The following is a 22076-nucleotide window of genomic DNA, read 5'->3' on the forward strand; positions in this document are numbered from 1 at the left end:
TATTACATATTAAACATAGGAGTCCCTAATGTCCTAAACCAATATTAGGGTGGTGCCCCGAGACTTTATGATAAATTAAGTATTTCTATCTTTAAACGAGCAAACCCCGCTACAGTGTCTACAAAGCAGATCATGTGTTAACAGACACCTATGGAGTCTAGAAGGAGACTTATGCGCCACACCTGATGTTACCAGCTCTTCATGTTATCAGTTGTCTCCTTGACAAATGGTGTCCTTTATGGGATGGCATAGCTCAGTGGTTAGGGCATTTGACAGCAGATCTCAAGGTTGCAGGTTCAAATTCCCCCTCTGTGCATCGTCTTCTAAACCAGCCCAACTACACCCAGATGGTTGTTAGGGAGCCCAACCTGAAGATGTTAGAGAGACAGGTGTGGAACTGCAGCTTTAACCTCCTCAGTGTGGTGATGTTGTGGAACTGCAGCTTTAACCTCCTCAGTGTGGTGATGTTGTGGAACTGCAGCTTTAACCTCCTCAGTGTGGTGATGTTGTGGAACTGCAGCTTTAACCTCCTCAGTGTGGTGATGTTCTCAGAGATCCTTTACTCCAGGTCATCGGGTGCAGGTGTGCGTGTGAGGGGCGGGAGCAGGGGTCACAGCAGGGGGTCTGACCTCACGCGCCGACACCCAGACAGTGAGAGGAAATAGAGCCTCCGCTGACGCACTTTGATGACATCACAGCGCTCTGTGCTGGGCCCAGCCCTCCCTCCTGGGAATGCAGAACGTCTGCTGTCGCAGGCACAGGAAACGCCCCCAGCGAAGATGCAAGGTGCGCTTGATTTATCCATCAGACATGGCTGGTGGGAGGCTCTTCCTGCTGTCGTAGTTCCGTTCATACAAACCCTGAACCGCCCTGACTGCTTAGAATCGAATCCAGGTCACGATGGCGTCATTCCTCCAAACAGTTGTTTTGAATCAACAAACAGCTGTTGTCTGATCGTGCTCCAGTACAGTGGAAGGCAGATATCCATCCTATCACTTCCTGTATTTGCATGAATACACAGACAGGCCTACAGCTCCACACAGGCCTCTAAGTGGACCAAGCGCTGTCTCCCCGCTCGAGAGACGACAGGCATGGAGGGTGAAAAGATTGATCCCTGGCAGGTTCTTTGAGGTGTTGAAGAACGCGTGGCCTTTCTGTGTGACAGTGTGAAGCTGTCCTGATAAACCACAGCCAGGTCCTCTACAGCCCTGATAAACCACAGCCAGGTCCTCTACAGCCCGCAGCCTCAGGGTTTATATTTAAACCAGGAGGACGATCATGACCACTACCCATCCCCCCCCTTGGGCCTTCTCCTCAGCTCAGACGTTTGGGATGGTGACGGTGTGTTGTCCTCCAGCTTTGTTTATAACCTCGATCACTTCTGATGAAACCGTGGATGTGAAAAGGGCTATACAAATGAAGATGTATAGATAAGGATTTGCTGTGCTGTTTGGGCCTAATTGCAGTTGGAATCACCTGCTTCTGGTTCTTTGTTGAACATAATTAACTGGACGCAGGTCTTAGTTACCCAGCAGTGAAAGGATTAGGACAAAGACCCCACCCTAACCCCTCTTCACTCCTTTGACACAAATTTATCAAAAGCCTTTTCTATAACACCATCTAATTGTTAATTTGCACTGGTATCTGGCAATCACCAGTCTCCGCTTCCAGAGGGCCAGCCAGACACAGGACACTCAGGGTTGGGGTTAAGGGTCAGGGCCTGCTCCGAAACCTCCCAGTCCTCCCGTCTCAGAAAACCAGACCTGGGCTTCTGGAGGCTGCCATCCTGGACTTTACATTTGCCGCACAATACCATCCACCCCGCCCTTTGTCTATAAAAATGTCTGTTATTGTTTTCATTAGATTTCAAAGGATTTTTCAAGAAGACAAGGGAACGCAGGACCGTGTTTCTGTAACGTGAGCCGGAGGCTGCCCCGGGCCGGAGGCTGCCCCCGGGCCAGAGGCTGCGCTATGTGAACGCCTGCTGTCCACCTCCTGCCTGCTGTGGTTATTCAGCTTCTACCTGGATGTGTTCTGACCGGACGCCAATCGGCCTCCTCAGACAACAACCAGTGTGTGGTTCCTCACCTTTCTCCTCCCCTCATCCTGCCTCTAAGGGCTGGGGGTCTGGGTGATGGGGTTGGGGAGGGAGGCCTCTAAGGGCTGGGGGTCTGGGTGATGGGGTTGGGGAGGGATGCCTCTAAGGGCTGGGGGTCTGGGTGATGGGGTTGGGGAGGGAGGCCTCTAAGGGCTGGGGGTCTGGGTGATGGGGTTGGGGAGGGAGGCCTCTAAGGGCTGGGGGTCTGGGTGATGGGGTTGGGGAGGGAGGCCTCTAAGGGCTGGGGGTCTGGGTGATGGGGTTGGGGAGGGAGGCCTCTAAGGGCTGGGGGTCTGGGTGATGGGGTTGGGGAGGGATGCCTCTAAGGGCTGGGGGTCTGGGTGATGGGGTTGGGGAGGGAGGCCTCTAAGGGCTGGGGGTCTGGGTGATGGGGTTGGGGAGGGATGAATGCAGGTGTGGATAGAAAACCCCCTATCTTAACCACTCATGCTACACTGCAGTAATACTACACTGGTGTTCCCTGGCTACATGCCCTGCTCATTCATAAAAGTGAAATCAACTGATGAACTGAACTTAAAACGTTCACCATCCCTGAGTTAAACCTGAGCCCCTGTACCTTGCATTCCTGCAGGCCAGGATCAACCAACCAGGATCAACCAACCCGACACACCGGTCTTTGTCTGCTCTTGTTATTGTTTTCACAACCCTTCAAAGGGAACGCATGAAACAGAAAGGAGAACACATTTTATAATGTTCCCATACTTCGTTGTATTTTTACGCAGTGTAAACACATGCATTTCCGTTTCGAGAGCCCCTGATTATTTTCCTAATTTTCTACACACATTCAGTCCGGACACAACCCTACTGTCTGGGACAAAAGGCAGGGCGCAGTTTTCGTTGGCTCGGGTGAAAACGGTTGTTTTTACACACCTTCCACAATAAACATCCCAGGCCACAGTTTATGGTTTGAATAGGAGGGCAACCACATCGCCAGCTTTGTAGAAGATCACAAATGCTGCATGGTCGCACACCTGTCACAAGAAAGGTTTATTCACATAGAAGGCTTGCAACAAAGGAAGACTGCATCGCTCGATGTGTTTTAACCAAATATACAGAGGGGGGTGTTGAATCAAAGAATCGTCTTTAACAGTCTGCTGGCATCAACCACTGTGATACTGTTACAACTGTGCTTTTTGATTATCTACTGCACTTATTACTGTTCATACTGTGTTGCTGGTCGTTTTGGATAAAGGAGTTTGCTAGATTCATACCTATAATGTGAGCCAGAATAAGAAGCCCTGGGAAGAGTAGAGGCACATCGACATTAAGAATGTAATTAATTTTGTTGTTCTGTTAAAGACCTCTTCAGTCCTCGTTGCTATAGTGACAGCGGCCACCACCACATGAATGATCATCATCGTCATTGTAATTCGATGGTAATAACGATGACGAATCATGAATAATGATGGTGATCGAAATGATACCCATAGAGCAAGTTATAAAGATATTACGAAATATGTGGAATGATGGGGTAGTGATTTGCTCTGCACTCCCATACACGTGGCCACGTCAAATAAAATTGAAAAGCTAAAATCCTGAATTTTGTTAAGAGATCTCAAGCGTCTCTCAAAAAAACAACATACAGACCTTGTAATAACACCATCAGGATATGTTAACAAACAGACCCTGTAATAACAACATCAGGACATGTTAACAACATGACATGAACGCATTACTTCCCCGATGGTTATCAGTATCAGATTAGGGGAAGGAGGATACACAAGGGGCGTGTCTTATTGCAAGAGAACTAGTCTGAACCAATAGGAGCTCAGGGTAGATAACCAACCTCCTGCACACCTCTATAGTAAATTCTTGCGTCAGCCTATCACAGCTCGGCTCGCTGAAATATATGCACCGACCGTGGTGCATATCGCAATTTTCAGACTTGACAGTCGACTCGTGTCTTATTTCTTCGAAGACATCACTCCAAGCCCGAGTTCACCGGCGAGTTTCATTGGGATAACCTGCGAACAGCCTGGAAAAAGGGGAGACATTCTGAGTGTCCCACAAGAAACGGTTCCGGTAGTCAATATTGAAAGAAGCTGTCATTTTTTTCAACGGAAAGACTTAGACAATGACAGCTGCCGTCTGATTTTCTCCGTGAAGTTTATAGAAAGACAATTTCCTTCCAACATTTCAAGATTACAAGAAAGTTAAACGATAATCCTCTGCGATGGATTCAAGCGAGAAGGTAAAGTCTATCTAAAACCATGAACCGGTCTGACGCTGCCGGGACGGTATGAATGCTTCTGTGTGTGTTCACGCGCGCTCGAGTCTTGAAGGAGATTTCTAGAGATGCAGTGTGCTGTTAGCTAACTTACCAAAGACTATAAAAAGTCGAGTAGCTAGTTAATTCGCTTAAGTTAACTTTTTAAACAGCAAGTACGCTTATCTACAGAACCTCTTCTCTTTCGCTAACGTTTTGTCGAAAACCTGGAAAACGAGTTTGACAAGCTCTGTTGGCATTCTGCTGGTACAGTAGCTCTGCAATGGAGGTTTGGATGGAGGCTAGCTAGCTAACTTCAGCTAACGTTAGTTATGTGACAGTGTTGAGTTTAGCTGTCTCCCATCCAGAGCAGCACAGGGTCAGCAGTTATCTAGCAGTGTGCTGGTCTACCGAGCTGCTCCCTAGATACCGGCGGCGTCAGTCCCCTCTGCTATCTGGCGCGTGCACGATGGCAAGACTTTTTCATGAGTCACGTTCCGCGTGGGGGACATCTACCGCCTCACTTCTGGGCAAGTGTGTGTGTGTGTGTGTGTGTGTGTTTTGGGGGTTTGTGTTTGGATTGTTGCTACGGTCAGAGTGGCTATGTGTGCCATGACAAAGGATGGCGGGATCGTGGTGTAAGTGTGTAAACCTATCCGGATTTTTATAAAGTGATCTTCATCTCCCTCTGATTAAAGTTAATTCGTTAAATGTATTAATCGATTGCTAGTACCTAGTAAGATATCTACAAGATAATTGTACCCAATTAGATCAATGTAAAGGTTATCGGGATACGAGTCCAGACTCCACTTGTGCTAGACGAGATAATACAGCTATATTAGTCTAAGCCCGTGATATTCTTCAGAGGGAGTCGTGACCCAGACTGCGTTTAGTATGGCTGCCTGGTGTTTTTGGTGCGGGCACACTCGTGTTTGACAGCTTATTTTACATCCCCTTTTTTCTCCGTAACAACCGAGTAGCGAACACAGCTAACTGATGCCTTATTTGGCTCGTCTGTGTGACTGTGCCGTGCCGCTGTAGTGTGGACGTGAGGGCGAGACGGTCCGAATCCCTCAGAGACAAAAGGTTCGCAGATGTTCTCGAAACCTGCAGGGACTTGGTCCTTATTTACAAATATAGGGGTCATGCTTTCAACTAGCATCCCACTTTCACTCTTTTGTTCACACTCTCGCTCTCTCTCTATCTCCCCCCTTCTGGCTTTCTTTGCCTTTCTCTACCCCCCCGTCTCTTTCCATCCTGTCTCTCTCCCCCTGTCTCTCTCCCCCCAGTCCCTCTCCCCCCATCTATCTCTCCTCTGTCACCCCCCAGTCTCTCTCTCCCTTTGTCTCTCTCCCCCTGCTCCTGCTGTGGTAATCACCAGTGTGTTTCTGCTCCCTGATCTGAGAGCGTGTGTCCAGGCTAATCCCTCAGCTCAGCTGCCACTCACACTTGTCGATAATCAGCATCTCGTGGTTGGGCTTTGCATACCTGGCTTGTGTCTGCGAGCTCTGTATGTGTGTGTGTGTGTGAGGGCTTGTTGACGTACAGTGAATAGACTGTCGCCATGTTTCGTGTTAAATACTGTGGTTTTAAACCTCATGTCGGTCGTAACAGCTGGTGTGCGTGAGAAAGAGAGGGCTTCTCCCCAGGGTGAAGGCCAGCACTCCTGTAGTGAGATGCAAAGCGTTGACCTGCTTGGCATCTTGCAGTAGGGCCATGCCCACACTGTTTAGTTAGTGTCAGTGTACACAACGTTCGTCCCCGTAATAATGTGTAGTAAGGTGAAAAGTGAGTCACTTCCTGAGCAGGAAGGTGTTTACCTGCGCTGGACTCACACACCTGCTTGTTGCTGTGGAGAGGCCTGTAGAGCTGGCCTCAACCTGACATCCAGCGGCCTTCTGTCCTTGCAGAGATAATGTCATTGTAATGTATTCATTCACGGGAGGGGGGGGGGGGGCTGTGGCCTCTTGATCTGCTGTCAGATGCTGTAACTACTGAGCTGCACATACAGCTTGTTGCTACAACCCAGGCTTGTGATAAATAAACTATACATATCGTATAAAGTATGAGGTGTTCACATAGAACACATCATGTTCTCAGTGTTGTTCTGTCTGTCAGACTTAGTCACTGCGCTCTCAGCCTCCAGTGTGTGTGTGTGTGTGTGTGTGTGTGTGTGTGTGTGGTGAGGTAGCGGGCATCCATGTGATGTTAGTGATGTAGCCTGCAGTCAGAGCCATGGAGGGCTTTTAGCTCTCACTGGGAGAGAGGGGGCAGAGGAGAGGGGAGAGTAGAGGAGAGAGAGGGGGGAGGGGTTGTTAGTGATGGTAAATGGCTGGCTGGCTGGCTGGCTTGGTGTGTGTGAGGGAGGGGGATGGTGGTGTAGGCCACATCCTACAATATGATGACACACACCTTGCAACTCACCATCCTGTTCTCTTCTGACTGGAGGTCAGATGACTAGAACCACAGGTGGCTTTAAAGGACCAGGGGTGGAAGTGAAAACTGTCCACTGGTCATGCTGGCTGTGGAGAGGCTGGTTGTGCTGGCTGTGGAGAGGCTGGTTGTGCTGGCTGTGGAGAGGCTGGTTGTGCTGGCTGTGGAGAGGCTGGTTGTGCTGGCTGTGGAGAGGCTGGTTGTGCTGGCTGTTGATGAGGAAAGGGGATTAGGACTTGGTTGATCCTCAGTGAGGAAGTTTCTCTGTTCCAGCTTCACTGACGGGATGTAACTCCTGCTGTTCACCCCCACGCCGGTCAGTCAGCTGCATAGTTCTGCCTGCCCCCCCCCCATGCTCTCAGCTCCCCCCCGCCTCGTTCCGTTCAGAAATCGTTCTGTGTGGCATTGAGCCAGCTAACATCTTAACCATTCACTTCACCACCATTACTGTTAGATGTGCCTGTGCTGTAAACACAGCCAGCAGCAGCCTGAGGTGTGCTTGTGCTCTCAGCCAGCAGGAGAAACACTGAGGGGAACAGGAGAACACAGTGTCACTGTTTAGTAGTTTTTCTTCAAGGTTCCATAAAAGGCCTAGACTAGACTACATGTGTCGTGGTCTTGGTCAGGCTACATGTGTCGTGGTCTTGGTCAGGATAGATGTGTCGTGGTCTTGGTCAGGATAGATGTGTCGTGGTCTTGGTCAGGATAGATGTGTCGTGGTTTTGGTCAGGCTAGATGTGTCGTGGTCTTGGTCAGGCTAGATGTGTCGTGGTCTTGGTCAGGCTAGATGTGTCGTGGTCTTGGTCAGGATAGATGTGTCGTGGTCTTGGTCAGGATAGATGTGTCGTGGTCTTGGTCAGGATAGATGTGTCGTGGTCTTGGTCAGGATAGATGTGTCGTGGTCTTGGTCAGGATAGATGTGTCGTGGTCTTGGTCAGGCTAGATGTGTCGTGGTCTTGGTCAGGCTAGATGTGTCGTGGTCTTGGTCAGGATAGATGTGTCGTGGTCTTGGTCAGGATAGATGTGTCGTGGTCTTGGTCAGGCTAGATGTGTCGTGGTCTTGGTCAGGATAGATGTGTCGTGGTCTTGGTCAGGCTAGATGACCTTGTCTTGCTGCAGGCTGCACAGCCACATCCGTGTTGAAACCATGCTGACATAATGATGTATGACATAATGGTGACTGGGCTGAATTTCACGCCCAGCAGCTAGCTGAGCTAGCTCAACTAGGGAAACCATAGCTCAGCTAGGGAACCATGACCGCTCTCTCTGGTGTTCCTACCAGGCTCCTCTCTGGCGGGAGCCAAGTGAATTCACTTGGCTCAGGGTAGGGGGGGGGCAGGGCTTCCTAAAGTTCTGGCTGTGGGCTAAACACTCATGTTATGGAAATCTCTGTGTGTGTGTGTATACAATACAACTATAAATGTGTGAGACAGACAAGCCAAGGTGCGTGTTGTGAGGTATGTAGGTTAAAGGTAAATATGTCACAGAAAACGTCTTCATACACACACACACACTCCAGTCTCAGCTGGGGTGGAGCTAGCTCAGAACTCATATTCATGGAGTCCTTCAGGCTCTTAAAGGGACACACGCACACACAGCAGTGTGTGTTTACAGCCTCCAGAGTTCAGAAAGAGAGGGGAAGACTGAGGGGTGGAGGGGGAGGGTGGAGGGGAGGGGTGGAGGGGGAGGGTGGAGGGGGAGGGTGGAGGGATGGAGGGGGAGGGTGGAGGGGGAGGGGTGGAGGGGGAGGGTGGAGGGGGAGGTGTTTAGATGCTCTGAGTTCCCTTCCTCATGTCTCATCCTGTGAGGGGGGGGGGTTGTGTCATGACATCACTTACTGGTGCTGCTTACACAGGAAGCTACGCTCCTTAAATTACCCACAGCTTTTAATGTGTGTGTGTGTGTTTGGAAACTGTTCCTACATCATGCCCAATACACAAATCTGAGCTGGAGCTGGGGCTCCGCCCTCAGAAACCAGGAAACTAGGAGCTGGAAGGGTCATTGAGTCCACAAAGGAATGCTTTAACCCAACACAGGATGTTAACGTACAAACACAGCCTGGAACAAACACACACACACACACGCACACACACACAAACACACACACACACCCTCTAATGCCACTCGCTCTCCCCCACCCCCTCCCAACCCATAACCACGGGCGAAGACATTCCAGAACTCACAACAATGTTCTAGCTCTCTGAGAGTAAATATTCCAACATGTATACCATGTAGGCTAGACCTTTTAAAACTCACAGCTTACATATCCTCCCCTCCTCCTTAGAGAACAGGCCCTCTGCTCAGCCACAAGGTTAGACTGCAGCAGATTATTCAGATGGAATCTGGGTCCTAGTCACAACACAGGCAGTATGCTCCAGAAAACACAGCAAGCAGCCTCGACCATTCAGCTTCTCTCTAACGTCAGAACAGTCATGTCATTATCAAAACAATACCACAGATAGACAACCCCCTACACACACACACGCAAGGGTGCACACACACACACGTCAGAAACAGGGTAGGGATGAAGTCCATGTGACAGTACAGGATGACGATGTGGTCCCAGCTATGTTAGGAGGGTGGTTCTTCTGAAATGAGACTGTTGTGTAATCTCCCGTTCTACGTGAACATAAAGAGGGCTGGGCCTGTTTTCTCTTTCTTTCTTTGGCTGCCTCCCTCTCTCTAAAGGGCAGGCAGCAGTAGTTACTATATGGAATGAGGAACATGCTGGGATTAAGTCCACCATGTTGTCTGAAACGACAGGAACAGGGACAATGACTGGAGCCCCCCTCCCCCCCTCTCTCAAAGGGCTGGGTGGGGTGGAGGTCTTCGTGGTCCTTCAGCCCTGCAGCTCACTGTCCTGACATCCTGTTCCAGACTCCTTAACTTCCCCACGACCTCCCGACCCCCCATCTACTCCCCCTGTATGCTTCTTGCGGCTCCTCCCAGCTGCCCCCCCCACCTCTCTGGCTCTGTGTCATTTATGGTCCAGAATGTAAACATGACTCAGAAACAGGAGTCATTTCAGGAACAGTGTCGTATTGTTTGCGGTAATAAAACAGTCCGTTCCAAACATGGACGTGTGCACTGGAACCTCCTCATAGCCTCTTTTTACTGTTTGATAACTTTGATCATCTTAACAAGAATAATATATTTGTTGTGCTTTTGTTTTCTGATGACAGCTTGTGTCTCCACTAGTCCTTATGTTTTCCTCAACAGTGCATCGTTGTGTTTCCTCCAGCCCAGACTGGAGGCCCAGTGTGTGTCCAGGGTTAGGGTTAGGGTGTCCAGGGTTAGAGTTAGGGTGTCCAGGGTTAGAGTTAGGGTGTCCAGGGTTAGGGTTAGGGCGTCTGGATGTTTCCTTCTTGCTTGTTCTTAGTTCCAGCCCACCATCAGTCACTGTTACACCTGTCTGGTACACCTGTCTGGTACCAGACTCTTCTTGTACACCTGTCTGTTACACCTGTCTGGTACCAGACTCTTCTGGTACACCTGTCTGATACACCTGTCTGGTACCAGACTCTTCTTGTACACCTGTCTGTTACACCTGTCTGGTACCAGACTCTTCTGGTACACCTGTCTGATACACCTGTCTGGTACCAGACTCTTCTGGTACACCTGTCTGATACACCTGTCTGGTACCAGACTCCTCTGGTACACCTGTCTGATACACCTGTCTGGTACCAGACTCCTCTGGTACACTAGTGTGGACAGTCTTGCATATTCTCGTGTTGTTGAGTGTGTTGAAGTTTGTATCAGTGCAAGGTTCTCTGTGTGTGTGTGTGCTGAAGGTCTTTTAGCCTGCTTCAACAATGTCCAACAAACACAAACATTCCAAACGTTCTACTTTTGGTTTTGTCCTGTTTAGCTGCACAAGTTGGTCTTGGGAAATGCCTGATCTTTTGCACACATGCAGATACTATTTGTATTGTGTGTGTCTCTCTCCTGTGTGTGTGTGTGTGTGTGTGTGCGTTGTGTAACTCCTTGTGTCTCTCTCCTGTGTGTGTGTGTGTGTGTGTGTGTGTTGTGTAACTCCTTGTGTCTCTCTCCTGTGTGTGTGTGTGTGTTGTGTAACTCCTTGTGTCTCTCTCCTGTGTGTGTGTGTGTGTGTGTGTGTGTGTGTGTGTGTGTAACTCCTTGTGTCTCTCTACAGAAAGTGACCTTCCCGCTGATGCTGGCTGTGGGAGCTGCTGTGATTGGCTCGCTGCAGTTCGGCTACAACACCGGTGTCATCAATGCCCCTCAGAAGGTGAGGAGGTGGTGGGGGAGGAGAGGAGTGAGAGGAGAGGAGAGGAGGGAGGAGAGGAGTGAGAGGAGAGGAGGGAGGAGAGGAGTGAGAGGAGAGGAGAGGAGGAGGGAGGAGAGGAGGGAGGAGAGGAGGAGAGGAGAGGAGGGAGGAGAGGAGGAGAGGAGTGAGAGGAGAGGAGGGAGGAGAGGAGGAGAGGAGTGAGAGGAGAGGAGGGAGGAGAGGAGTGAGAGGAGAGGAGGAGAGGAGAGGAGGGAGGAGAGGAGAGGAGGGAGGAGAGGAGGAGAGGAGTGAGAGGAGAGGAGGGAGGAGAGGAGTGAGAGGAGAGGAGGGAGGAGAGGAGGAGGGAGGAGAGGAGGAGAGGAGGAGAGGAGGGAGGAGAGGAGTGAGAGGAGGGAGGAGAGGAGTGAGAGGAGAGGAGGGAGGAGAGGAGGAGGGAGGAGAGGAGGGAGGAGAGGAGGAGAGGAGTGAGAGGAGAGGAGGGAGGAGAGGAGGAGAGGAGTGAGAGGAGGGAGGAGAGGAGAGGAGCGAGAGGAAAGGAGGGAGAAGAGAGGAGGGAGAAGAGAGGAGGGAGGAGAGGAGGGAGGAGAGGAGTGAGAGGAGAGGAGGGAGGAGAGGAGGAGAGGAGTGAGAGGAGAGGAGGGAGGAGAGGAGGAGAGGAGTGAGAGGAGAGGAGGGAGGAGAGGAGCGAGAGGAAAGGAGGGAGAAGAGAGGAGGGAGGAGAGGAGGGAGGAGAGGAGGGAGAGGAGAGGAGGGAGGAGAGGAGGGAGAGGAGAGGAGGGAGAGGCCATAAAGGACATGACATGTGCATGTCTGACCTCCATGTTTTGCCAGAGATCTCCTCCATCCCTGTCTCTCTGCTGGGACGGTTTTGCTGGTCAAGCTGTTCTCTGTTCTGTGTGAGAAAGATGAGGGGCTAAGAATAACTCAATCTGTGTAGTACAAGTTGTCCCCCCACTCCCCCTCTCTCATTCCTTCTCTCTCTGTCTCTCGTCTCTCTCTCTCCTGGGGGGCAGTACTTTATGAAAGTCAGTTTCCTTTCAGTTCAGTCAAAGACAATTTATAATCCAACTCCTTTTAACCCTCGTGCTGCCTTCGGGTCACATGACCCAAAGGTTCATAACGAACCATTGTTGTGTTTACCCAATTTTACCCAATACAAAAACAAATAAAAATAATTTTCTTTTAACCTTCGCAATGTGGGGGGTCTGAGACAGCCCAACGGTTAAAAGAAAATGCTTCACTTTGTTTTTGTATGCGGTAAAGTTGTCGCAATACGACGGTGGGTCACAATGACTGATGGGTCAGAACGACCCGAAGATAACACAAGGGTTAAAACGGCTGTACTTTCAACACGTGCTATTAGTACGTCTGTTTGGATACAAGCGTGTAAACGGATCCTAAACAGGAACAGTAGTTCAGAGCTCCTGAGGTCAGAGCCATGAGCTGGACCCCAGGATGGTGTCTGGAGCTGGGACAGGTCCCCAGGGCGGTCCTGCCTGTACAGACACACCACCACCACACCCTGCTCCTAAACTGGGTTTACTGGAACGTGCCGGTTGCCTGGATACGGGCAGCCCCGCCTCGGCTTTCGGAACAGGAAGAGACATGCCACCTCACCTGACATGTCTCTTCCTATTCCGTGCTGCCGTGGCGACAGAGCGGTGCTGGGATGGTGCCTCCTCTCTGGAACATTCCTCCGGCGTCACATGACCCTTCTGTAAGCGGGAGGGAGGCAGGGAGGCAGGCAGGCATGGAGTACCTCACCTCCCCATCTCTACCAGCCTCACATCACCTCTACCAGCCTCACCTCCCCTCCCCCATCTCTACCAGCCTCACCTCCCCTCCCCCATCTCTACCAGCCTCACCTCCCCTCCCCCATCTCTACCAGCCTCCCCTCCCCCATCTCTACCAGCCTCACCTCCCCCATCTCTACCAACCTCACCAGGTGAGGCTGCAGGTGGGCAGACAGACAGACGGGCAGACAGACAGACGGGCAGACAGACAGGTGGGCAGACAGACAGACGGGCAGACAGACAGACGGGCAGACAGACAGGTGGGCAGACAGACAGACGGGCAGGCGGGCGGGCGGACGGTGCAACAAGCGAACAGATAAGCAGTATACATAGTAACATTTGTACACACAGTAATCAGCCGTGGGTGGTGTGTTAAACAGTGTTCTTCATTGTGTCACAGCAGGTGGCCTGAACAGTTCTGCAGCTGAATTGCTACCTTCATACAGTACGACATCAGGACTGTCAACACCACACATTCTCACTGTTCCTTTCAGTGAAAAAAACATCACTAAGCTAGGCGCTTTCTGTACATAGTGAACCTTAAATGCAGAGTGTACCTTTAAGATCCTCTAAGAAGCCTGGTAGGGGAGGAGGGAGAGGGTGGGGTAGACAGTGTTTATCAACACTGAGGCTGGGGAGGGAGTGGAGGAACAGGACCATGACAGCACACCTCATAACACCTCACGCCTACTTCCTGGTTTGATACTCCACCCTCTGCTGCCCCCTGCTGGCCAATGTTGACGCTCTCCTACCGTTCTGCTCACGTTCCGCCGCTTTCCCCCTGCTCCAGATCATCGAGCAGTTCCTGAACGAGACGTGGTTCGAGCGCTACCAGGAGCCCATCTCCAAGACCTCCCTCACCACCCTCTGGTCCGTGTCGGTCGCCATCTTCTCCGTCGGAGGAATCTTTGGCTCCTTCTCTGTCGGACTGTTCGTCAACCGCTTCGGAAGGTACGCCTGCTCTCCACCGGCTCATATTTTAGAAAACTTTAAATGTTGTGTGTGTATTTACCTGTGTGTGTGTGTGTATTTACCTGTGTGTGTGTATTTACCTGTGTGTGTGTGTATTTACCTGTGTGTGTGTGTATTTACCTGTGTGTGTGTGTATTTACCTGTGTGTGTGTATTTACCTGTGTGTGTGTGTATTTACCTGTGTGTGTGTGTATTTACCTGTGTGTGTGTGTATTTACCTGTGTGTGTGTATTTACCTGTGTGTGTGTATTTACCTGTGTGTGTGTGTATTTACCTGTGTGTGTGTATTTACCTGTGTGTGTGTGTATTTACCTGTGTGTGTGTATTTACCTGTGTGTGTGTATTTACCTGTGTGTGTGTGTATTTACCTGTGTGTGTGTGTATTTACCTGTGTGTGTGTATTTACCTGTGTGTGTGTATTTACCTGTGTGTGTGTGTATTTACCTGTGTGTGTGTGTATTTACCTGTGTGTGTGTATTTACCTGTGTGTGTATTTACCTGTGTGTGTATTTACCTGTGTGTGTGTGTATTTACCTGTGTGTGTGTGTGTATTTACCTGTGTGTGTGTGTGTATTTACCTGTGTGTGTGTGTATTTACCTGTGTGTGTGTGTATTTACCTGTGTGTGTGTGTATTTACCTGTGTGTGTGTGTATTTACCTGTGTGTGTGTATTTACCTGTGTGTGTGTATTTACCTGTGTGTGTATTTACCTGTGTGTGTGTGTATTTACCTGTGTGTGTGTGTATTTACCTGTGTGTGTGTGTATTTACCTGTGTGTGTGTGTGTGTATTTACCTGTGTGTGTGTATTTACCTGTGTGTGTGTGCAGGAAGAGGTCCATGCTGATGGCTAATTCGCTGGCCTTCATCTCGGCGACCCTCATGGGTTTCTCCAAGCTGGGCGGCTCGTGGGAGATGCTGATCCTGGGCCGCTTTGTAGTGGGGCTGTACTCTGGCTTATCCACGGGGTTCGTGCCCATGTACGTGGGGGAGGTGGCCCCCACTGCCCTGAGGGGGGCCCTGGGCACTCTGCACCAGCTGGGCATCGTGGTGGGGATCCTCATGGCACAGGTGGGACTACACAGGGTCTAGGGGAGGGTCGATGGGTTGTCTAAGTGTTGGGCTGTGCGTGTGTGTGTTCCTCCACAAATCTTGATTACCTCTTTTTTTTGTTCTCTGTGTGTGTCTCTACCTGTGTGTGTGTGTGTGTGTCTCTACCTGTGTGTGTGTGTCTCTACCTGTGTGTGTGTGTGTGTGTGTGTGTCTCTACCTGTGTGTGTGTGTGTGTGTCTCTACCTGTGTGTGTGTGTCTCTACCTGTGTGTGTGTGTGTGTGTGTGTCTCTACCTGTGTGTGTGTGTGTCTCTACCTGTGTGTGTGTGTCTCTACCTGTGTGTGTGTGTCTACCTGTGTGTGTGTGTGTCTCTACCTGTGTGTGTGTGTGTGTGCGCACGCAGGTGTTTGGTATGGAGGCCCTGCTGGGGAACGCGGCCCTGTGGCCCTTCCTGCTGGGCTTCACCTTCCTGCCTGCGGTGCTGCAGTGCATCCTGCTGCCCTTCTGCCCAGAGAGCCCCCGCTACCTGCTCATCAACAAGAACGAGGAGAGCAAGGCCAAGACCGGTCAGCTCTCACTCTGATACACACACACTCTGATACACACACACTCTGATACACACACACTCTGATACACACACACTCTGATACACACACACTCTGATACACACACACTCTGATACACACACACTCTGATACACACACACACTGATACACACACACACTGATACACACACACTCTGATACACACACACTCTGATACACACACACACTGATACACACACACTCTGATACACACACACTCTGATACACACACACTCTGATACACACACACTCTGATACACACACACTCTGATACACACACACACTGATACACACACACTCTGATACACACACACACTGATACACACACACTCTGATACACACACACTCTGATACACACACACTCTGATACACACACACACTGATACACACACACTCTGATACACACACACTCTGATACACACACACTCTGATACACACACACTCTGATACACACACACTCTGATACACACACACACTCTGATACACACACACTCTGATACACACACACTCTGATACACACACACACTGATACACACACACTCTGATACACACACACTCTGATACACACACACACTGATACACACACACTCTGATACACACACACACTGATACACACACACTCTGATACACACACACTCTGATACACACACACACTGATACACACACACTCTGATACACACACACTCTGATACACACACACTCTGATACACACACACTCTGATACACACACACTCTGATACACACACACACTGATACACACACACTCTGATACACACACACTCTGATACACACACACTCTGATACACACACACTCTGATACACACACACACTGATACACACACACTCTGATACACACACACTCTGATACACACACACACTGATACACACACACTCTGATACACACACACTCTGATACACACACACACTGATACACACACACTCTGATACACACACACTCTGATACACACACACTCTGATACACACACACACTGATACACACACACTCTGATACACACACACTCTGATACACACACACTCTGATACACACACACTCTGATACACACACACTCTGATACACACACACTCTGATACACACACACACTCTGATACACACACACTCTGATACACACACACTCTGATACACACACACACTGATACACACACACTCTGATACACACACACTCTGATACACACACACACTGATACACACACACTCTGATACACACACACTCTGATACACACACACTCTGATACACACACACTCTGATACACACACACACTGATACACACACACTCTGATACACACACACTCTGATACACACACACACTGATACACACACACTCTGATACACACACACTCTGATACACACACACTCTGATACACACACACACTCTGATACACACACACTCTGATACACACACACTCTGATACACACACACTCTGATACACACACACACTCTGATACACACACACTCTGATACACACACACTCTGATACACACACACTCTGACACTCTCCTCCCCCCCTCCCCCCAGCTCTGAAGAAGCTGAGAGGGACGTCTGACGTTGGCGCGGCGATGCAGGAGATGAAGGAGGAGAGCCGTCAGATGATGAGGGAGAAGAAGGTGACCATCCCGGAGCTGTTCCGCTCCCCTCTGTACCGCCAGCCCATCCTCATCGCCATCATGCTGCAGCTCTCCCAGCAGCTGTCCGGCATCAACGCTGTGAGGCTCCGCACTTACACACACATGCTGACACACACACTCACACACCAGCTTTGTAGGAGCACTCTCGTCTTTTACTCTAGTCCAACCTCTAGTCTTCACCTTTCATGTTGTGAGGAGACGGTGTTTCACTGTCATCAGGAGACGTTGTAACCCCACAGCTCAGACCGCAGGGGACAGATCCTCATAGCTTCAGCTCCTAGTGGCAGTATTGAGCTGGTCTTGACCGGTTCCTTCCGGTTCCGTCTGGTTCTGTGTTGCAGGTGTTCTATTACTCCACCAGCATCTTTGAGAAAGCGGGCGTGGCCCAGCCGGTCTACGCCACCATCGGCGCCGGCGTGGTCAACACGGCCTTCACAGTGGTCTCGGTAAGTAGCGACACTCGGGGAGGAGAAGGACAAATCAAATGTTTATCATTAAATAACAAATTATGTGGTATTTTCAGAGTTCTCTGAGAAAACGTCAATAAATAGTGTGGTGTGTTGTGATTGGTCCCTGTGACTGACCCCTCCCCCCTGCTGTCTGTAGCTGTTTGTGGTGGAGCGGGCAGGGCGCAGGTCGCTCCACCTGCTGGGGCTGATGGGGATGGCCGGCTCTGCTGTCCTCATGACCATCGCTCTGGCTCTGCTGGTGGGTCCTCACACTCGTACACACACACACCAGCGTTTCCCACAGAAACTGTGTTAGTTAAGGTGGTAGGGTGGGGTTTGCCAGCAGACCGGCAAACCCACGTTTTTGACAACGTAGTTAAAGCGGCAGGCGTGTGTTGTTTAGGCGGCCACCTTAACTGCAAAGTGCTGCGGGACACCCTGCACACACACACACACACACTCACTCACACATACACACTGGTGATGTGTGTGTGTGACCCTGTGCTTCTGGCCCCTCAGGACCAGCTGCCCTGGATGTCGTACATCAGCATCGTTGCGATCTTCGGCTTTGTGGCGTTCTTCGAGATCGGCCCCGGGCCCATCCCCTGGTTCATCGTGGCTGAGCTGTTCTCCCAGGGGCCGCGGCCCTCGGCCTTCGCTGTGGCCGGCTTCTCCAACTGGACCGCCAACTTCATAGTGGGCATGTGCTTCCAGTATGTGCTGGTGAGTGGAGGAGGATGGAGGGAGGATGGAGGGTGGAGGAGGTGGATGTTGTAGGACTGTGTGTGTGATACTGCAGATGTGTGACATGTCCCCTGTCCCCCCTGCAGGATCTGTGTGGCCCCTACGTGTTCGTCATCTTCACAGTGCTCCTGCTATGCTTCTTCGTCTTCACCTACTTCAAGGTCCCAGAGACCAAGGGCCGCACCTTCGACCAGATCTCCTCCGGCTTCCGCCAGTCGGCCGGCGGCGGGGAAAAACACTCCCCCGATGAGCTCAACAGCCTTGGGGCCGACTCCCCGCTCTGAGCCTCCCCCCTCCGCTATCTCCCCCCATCACCTCTCCCCCTCCGCCTCAAGGAGAGCCGGGGGAGGGGTAAGAGAGGCCCTCCTCTCTACTGACTGATGTAACTACTGACGCTTTTATGTCCTCTACACCTGATGCCCCCCAGCCCCCCTCCCTCCTGACGCCCCCACAGCACAGATGAAGTGTGCACTAGGACCTGGCAGACCAGGGGGGAGTGGTGGTTCAGGGGGGAGGAGCCTAGAGCAGCTGGGGTACACATGGTTCTTTTTTCAAAGAAAACAAGATATTAACCAAGATTGATTGATTGTTTTTTGGAGGGGTCAGCAACCATTTTTTTCATGGAAATGCTTGATGTTCCTTCCCCCTTCCTGTGTTACTGTGTCTGTTTAGTCTGCAGCGTCTGCTGCCGAGAATGAAGTTCAGCAGGGTTCTCTGTGTCCTGCTCTGAGAGGACCAAGACTGTCTCTCCTCAACACCATCTCTGGTTGCCCTGAATCATGCCGTACACCGTGTCATCTGACGCTTGTGTCATGTGACGCTTGTGTCATGTGACGCTTGTGTCATGTGACGCTCGAGTCATGTAACGTTCGTGTCATGTGACGGTCAGTTAAAGAGAAAACGCAACATAGTCCTTCCTGAGGTAAACATGATCAAGTACTTCCTGAGGTAAACATGATCAAGTCCTTCCTGAGGTAAACATGATCAAGTACTTCCTGAGGTAAACATGATCAAGTACTTCCTGAGGTAAACATGATCAAGTACTTCCTGAGGTAAACATGATCAAGTACTTCCTGAGGTAAACATGATCAAGTACTTCCTGAGGTAAACATGATCAAGTACTTCCTGAGGTAAACATGATCAAGTCCTTCCTGAGGTAAACATGATCAAGTACTTCCTGGGGTAAACATGATCAAGTCCTTCCTGAGGTAAACATGATCGAAAGATGGCCATAACATCAGGAGGAATTAGATTTGATAGTGGCGAACATTCTAACATGTCACGCTGTTGTTAGCTAGCTAGTGAAAGAATAGGTGTGTTCGACTTCATGCAGCGCCGAGGCTAAGTCACTGTGACGTAGCCATCAAAGTACCGTGAGATCGATTCGAGAACTGCCGGCTGTGTAGTCGAGTGCATTTTCTGGAGAGCAACTGCACGGGGTCTAATGACGACACCGAAAAAATAACGTTTAGTTGAGTTTTGATTGTATCTGTTTTTAATTCCTCCCCGACTGCAAGCGGCAACTCTCGCCGGTCGTTTCATGCAGCCGCAGACGATGTCGAACACACCTGTTCTTAGCTCTGTGCTGCTTACGTATGCACTCATCATATTTGGTTTTACAAAAAGAAAAAAGAATGAATAATGTTACAAAAACAAAAGCTGTTGTTGGAAATGTTTTGGCATATTCTGTTAAATAGGGCCAGGGATGTGATCTAAAAGAGTTGAAAATACATTTTATATTTCAGCTCAACATTAACGTCAGACTGACATATATATGTAAAATCTGAATCAGATTCACAAAGCCAGCATGTATTATTGGCAAAAGTGTCTAAAATTCTATGACTCCTGAAAGGGTTTCCTGACCAGCGATCAACCAGGAAGCAGTATGAGATGTTACCAGGCATGTGCTTCACATGTCTCCCTGTATGAAGCTCACATCACATGTTAGTAAGAGGCCGTCATGGTCCTGTTCCCACGGTTACAGGTCGCATCAAACAGGGACCAAAATGACTCTCTGCCTTAACAGAGCCTTCCTCTGTTTTATTCCTCCTGAAAGTGCTTCCTCCACCCTCTAGGGGTCAGCGTTCCTCTGCCCCCAGCCCCGGCCTGCCTTGCCTTGTGGGGTTTGTACTGTAAAGGCCAGTTCACATGGCTCCATCAACGTCCAACAAACACCAAACATTATACTGCTGGCTTTAGAATGTTTGGAAACATAACTGTCATTTTCACACTGCCCTAACAAACACCAATAGGGGTATCACACCAATACAACCCACACCTGCTGGCTGTTGGTGTTTGTTTGTTAGTGTTTGTTTCAGCTGTGTCAACTGGCCTTAACACCCCAGAGCCTTCTTTGAATTCTCGACAACATTCTCTTTGTTGGAAGATGTCACTTCTAATCTCAGAGTTGCCTTACAACAGTCACATTTCAAGACTTGACTCAAACATGGCCGAAGTATTTCTCAGTGACCTGGCCAGTCAGAGCTTGTGTGCGGCTGCTCTGGTCGTCTTCACAGAGGGTAAACACAACTGCTGCCTGCACCAACTCTGTCCTCATGCCCTAGTTACTGTCTGACTGCTCTGTCCTCATGCACTAGTTACTGTATGACTGCTGTGTCTTCCGCTTTGACAAACCACCTCTTCTTTGAGACACGTTTTTTTTACTTGTTGAGTTGAAAAAAAGAATTTTGCTGCACTTTATCCTTAACAAGGCTGGTTGTTACATCTCTGAAGATCCTGTGGCATGTGGACAGGGCCTCTTAGCTGTATCACCCAGTAGTTACAGAGACACTGATGACAGCTACCGCAATAACACACCCTGTCTGACGCCGCTGGGCCCACATGCACAGCCAGGAACACACCTGAGGGAACTGGAGGGTTAGGGTACACAGCCCAGTGCAATCTAAACTGTTCCATGACACATTGTGTGTGATGGCTCTGTTCACATGCCTGTCCATGATTGTGTGTGTGCACGAGTGTGTATGTGCATGTTTTTCTGTGTGTGCGAGGGATGTGTGTGTGACTGATGTGTGTTCACACGGCTGTGTGTGTGTGAGACCGATGTGTTCGCGCAGTGGACTGTGGACTCTGTATGGAAAGCACTGCATCCTGGTCCCTTGTTCGTTCAGGATGACCAGTGAGTTACTGTCCAACATCCACATGAGAAGATGTGACTCTGAGATGGACAGCAGGGGGACGTTCTTACAGACAGAGATACGTGACAACGTGTCTGGTGTTAATGTCATCACACTCATCACTGTTTAGAAATCACTGTTCGCCTTTGAACACGAGAAACATATCAACGCACACCATCACCTGATCTACTGTTAATATTAGATGATAGCGGACCGAAATGTATAAACTACTTTGTAGAGATGAATATTACTAGTATTTTATGTTCTATGTCTATTACAGATATAGTAAACCAGCCTACCTACTTTTTTCTCCGATTTCTTTTGCTATCTGGAGATATATATTGAAAATAAAATTTTAAAAACTAACACAATCTTACTTCAGCGTGGCATCGGACTGTTGAAGGATAACTTTTGTATTTATTAGATTATTATTAACTGTAAATTATTAGTTGTTTTTATTTTTCCTCCAAATTTAGTACAAGTGTGCATGTAACTCGTGGAAGCGCCTTTCCACCAGGGAGAGAATTCATGCGCGAAGTCTGAAAGTGCCGTTGTTTTGTTTTTCCTTTTTTTCTATGCTCACACGTGTTTGATCAGATGTGTAAATCAATAAAAAAATTCAGGCACATGAGAGACTCGGTCTGCTGTTTGTTTATGCCTGCTCTCTGCTAGTACTACTACTACAGTATACTAAAA

The 22076-nt window shown here is 49.7% G+C and overlaps 1 protein-coding gene across 2 annotated transcripts; it reads left to right on the forward strand.

Moving 5' to 3' along the window:
- The first annotated feature begins 3988 nt into the window (after window positions 1-3988).
- On the forward strand, window positions 3989-22008 carry slc2a1b (solute carrier family 2 member 1b). Of its 2 annotated transcripts, XR_009931640.1 has the most exons (11): window positions 3989-4310; window positions 10912-11007; window positions 13591-13751; window positions 14601-14841; window positions 15227-15389; window positions 16944-17131; window positions 17395-17499; window positions 17660-17761; window positions 18022-18225; window positions 18333-19087; window positions 19136-22008. XR_009931640.1 is itself a non-coding variant. In XM_062473690.1 (10 exons), the coding sequence occupies exons 1-10, from the start codon at window positions 4293-4295 to the stop codon at window positions 18528-18530; spliced, it is 1476 nt and encodes a 491-aa protein (XP_062329674.1). In that variant the 5' UTR covers window positions 3989-4292; the 3' UTR covers window positions 18531-22008. The 2 variants fall into 2 exon arrangements, 1 of the variants encoding a protein (XP_062329674.1); XM_062473690.1 differs by having other exon boundaries at window positions 18333-22008.
- Window positions 22009-22076: the final 68 nt, after the last annotated feature.

Source organism: Osmerus eperlanus, chromosome 1, assembly GCF_963692335.1.
Source record: "Osmerus eperlanus chromosome 1, fOsmEpe2.1, whole genome shotgun sequence".
NCBI lineage: Eukaryota > Metazoa > Chordata > Actinopteri > Osmeriformes > Osmeridae > Osmerus > Osmerus eperlanus.

What these genes read in the sequence shown, in the direction of transcription:
- slc2a1b (XM_062473690.1), top strand. An exon ending in TCATCAATGCCCCTCAGAAG is followed by an intron (nt 11,008 to 13,590) that starts GTGAGGAGGTGG and finishes CCCCTGCTCCAG; the next exon opens with ATCATCGAGCAGTTCCTGAA. An exon ending in GGAGAGCAAGGCCAAGACCG is followed by an intron (nt 15,390 to 16,943) that starts GTCAGCTCTCAC and finishes CCCTCCCCCCAG; the next exon opens with CTCTGAAGAAGCTGAGAGGG.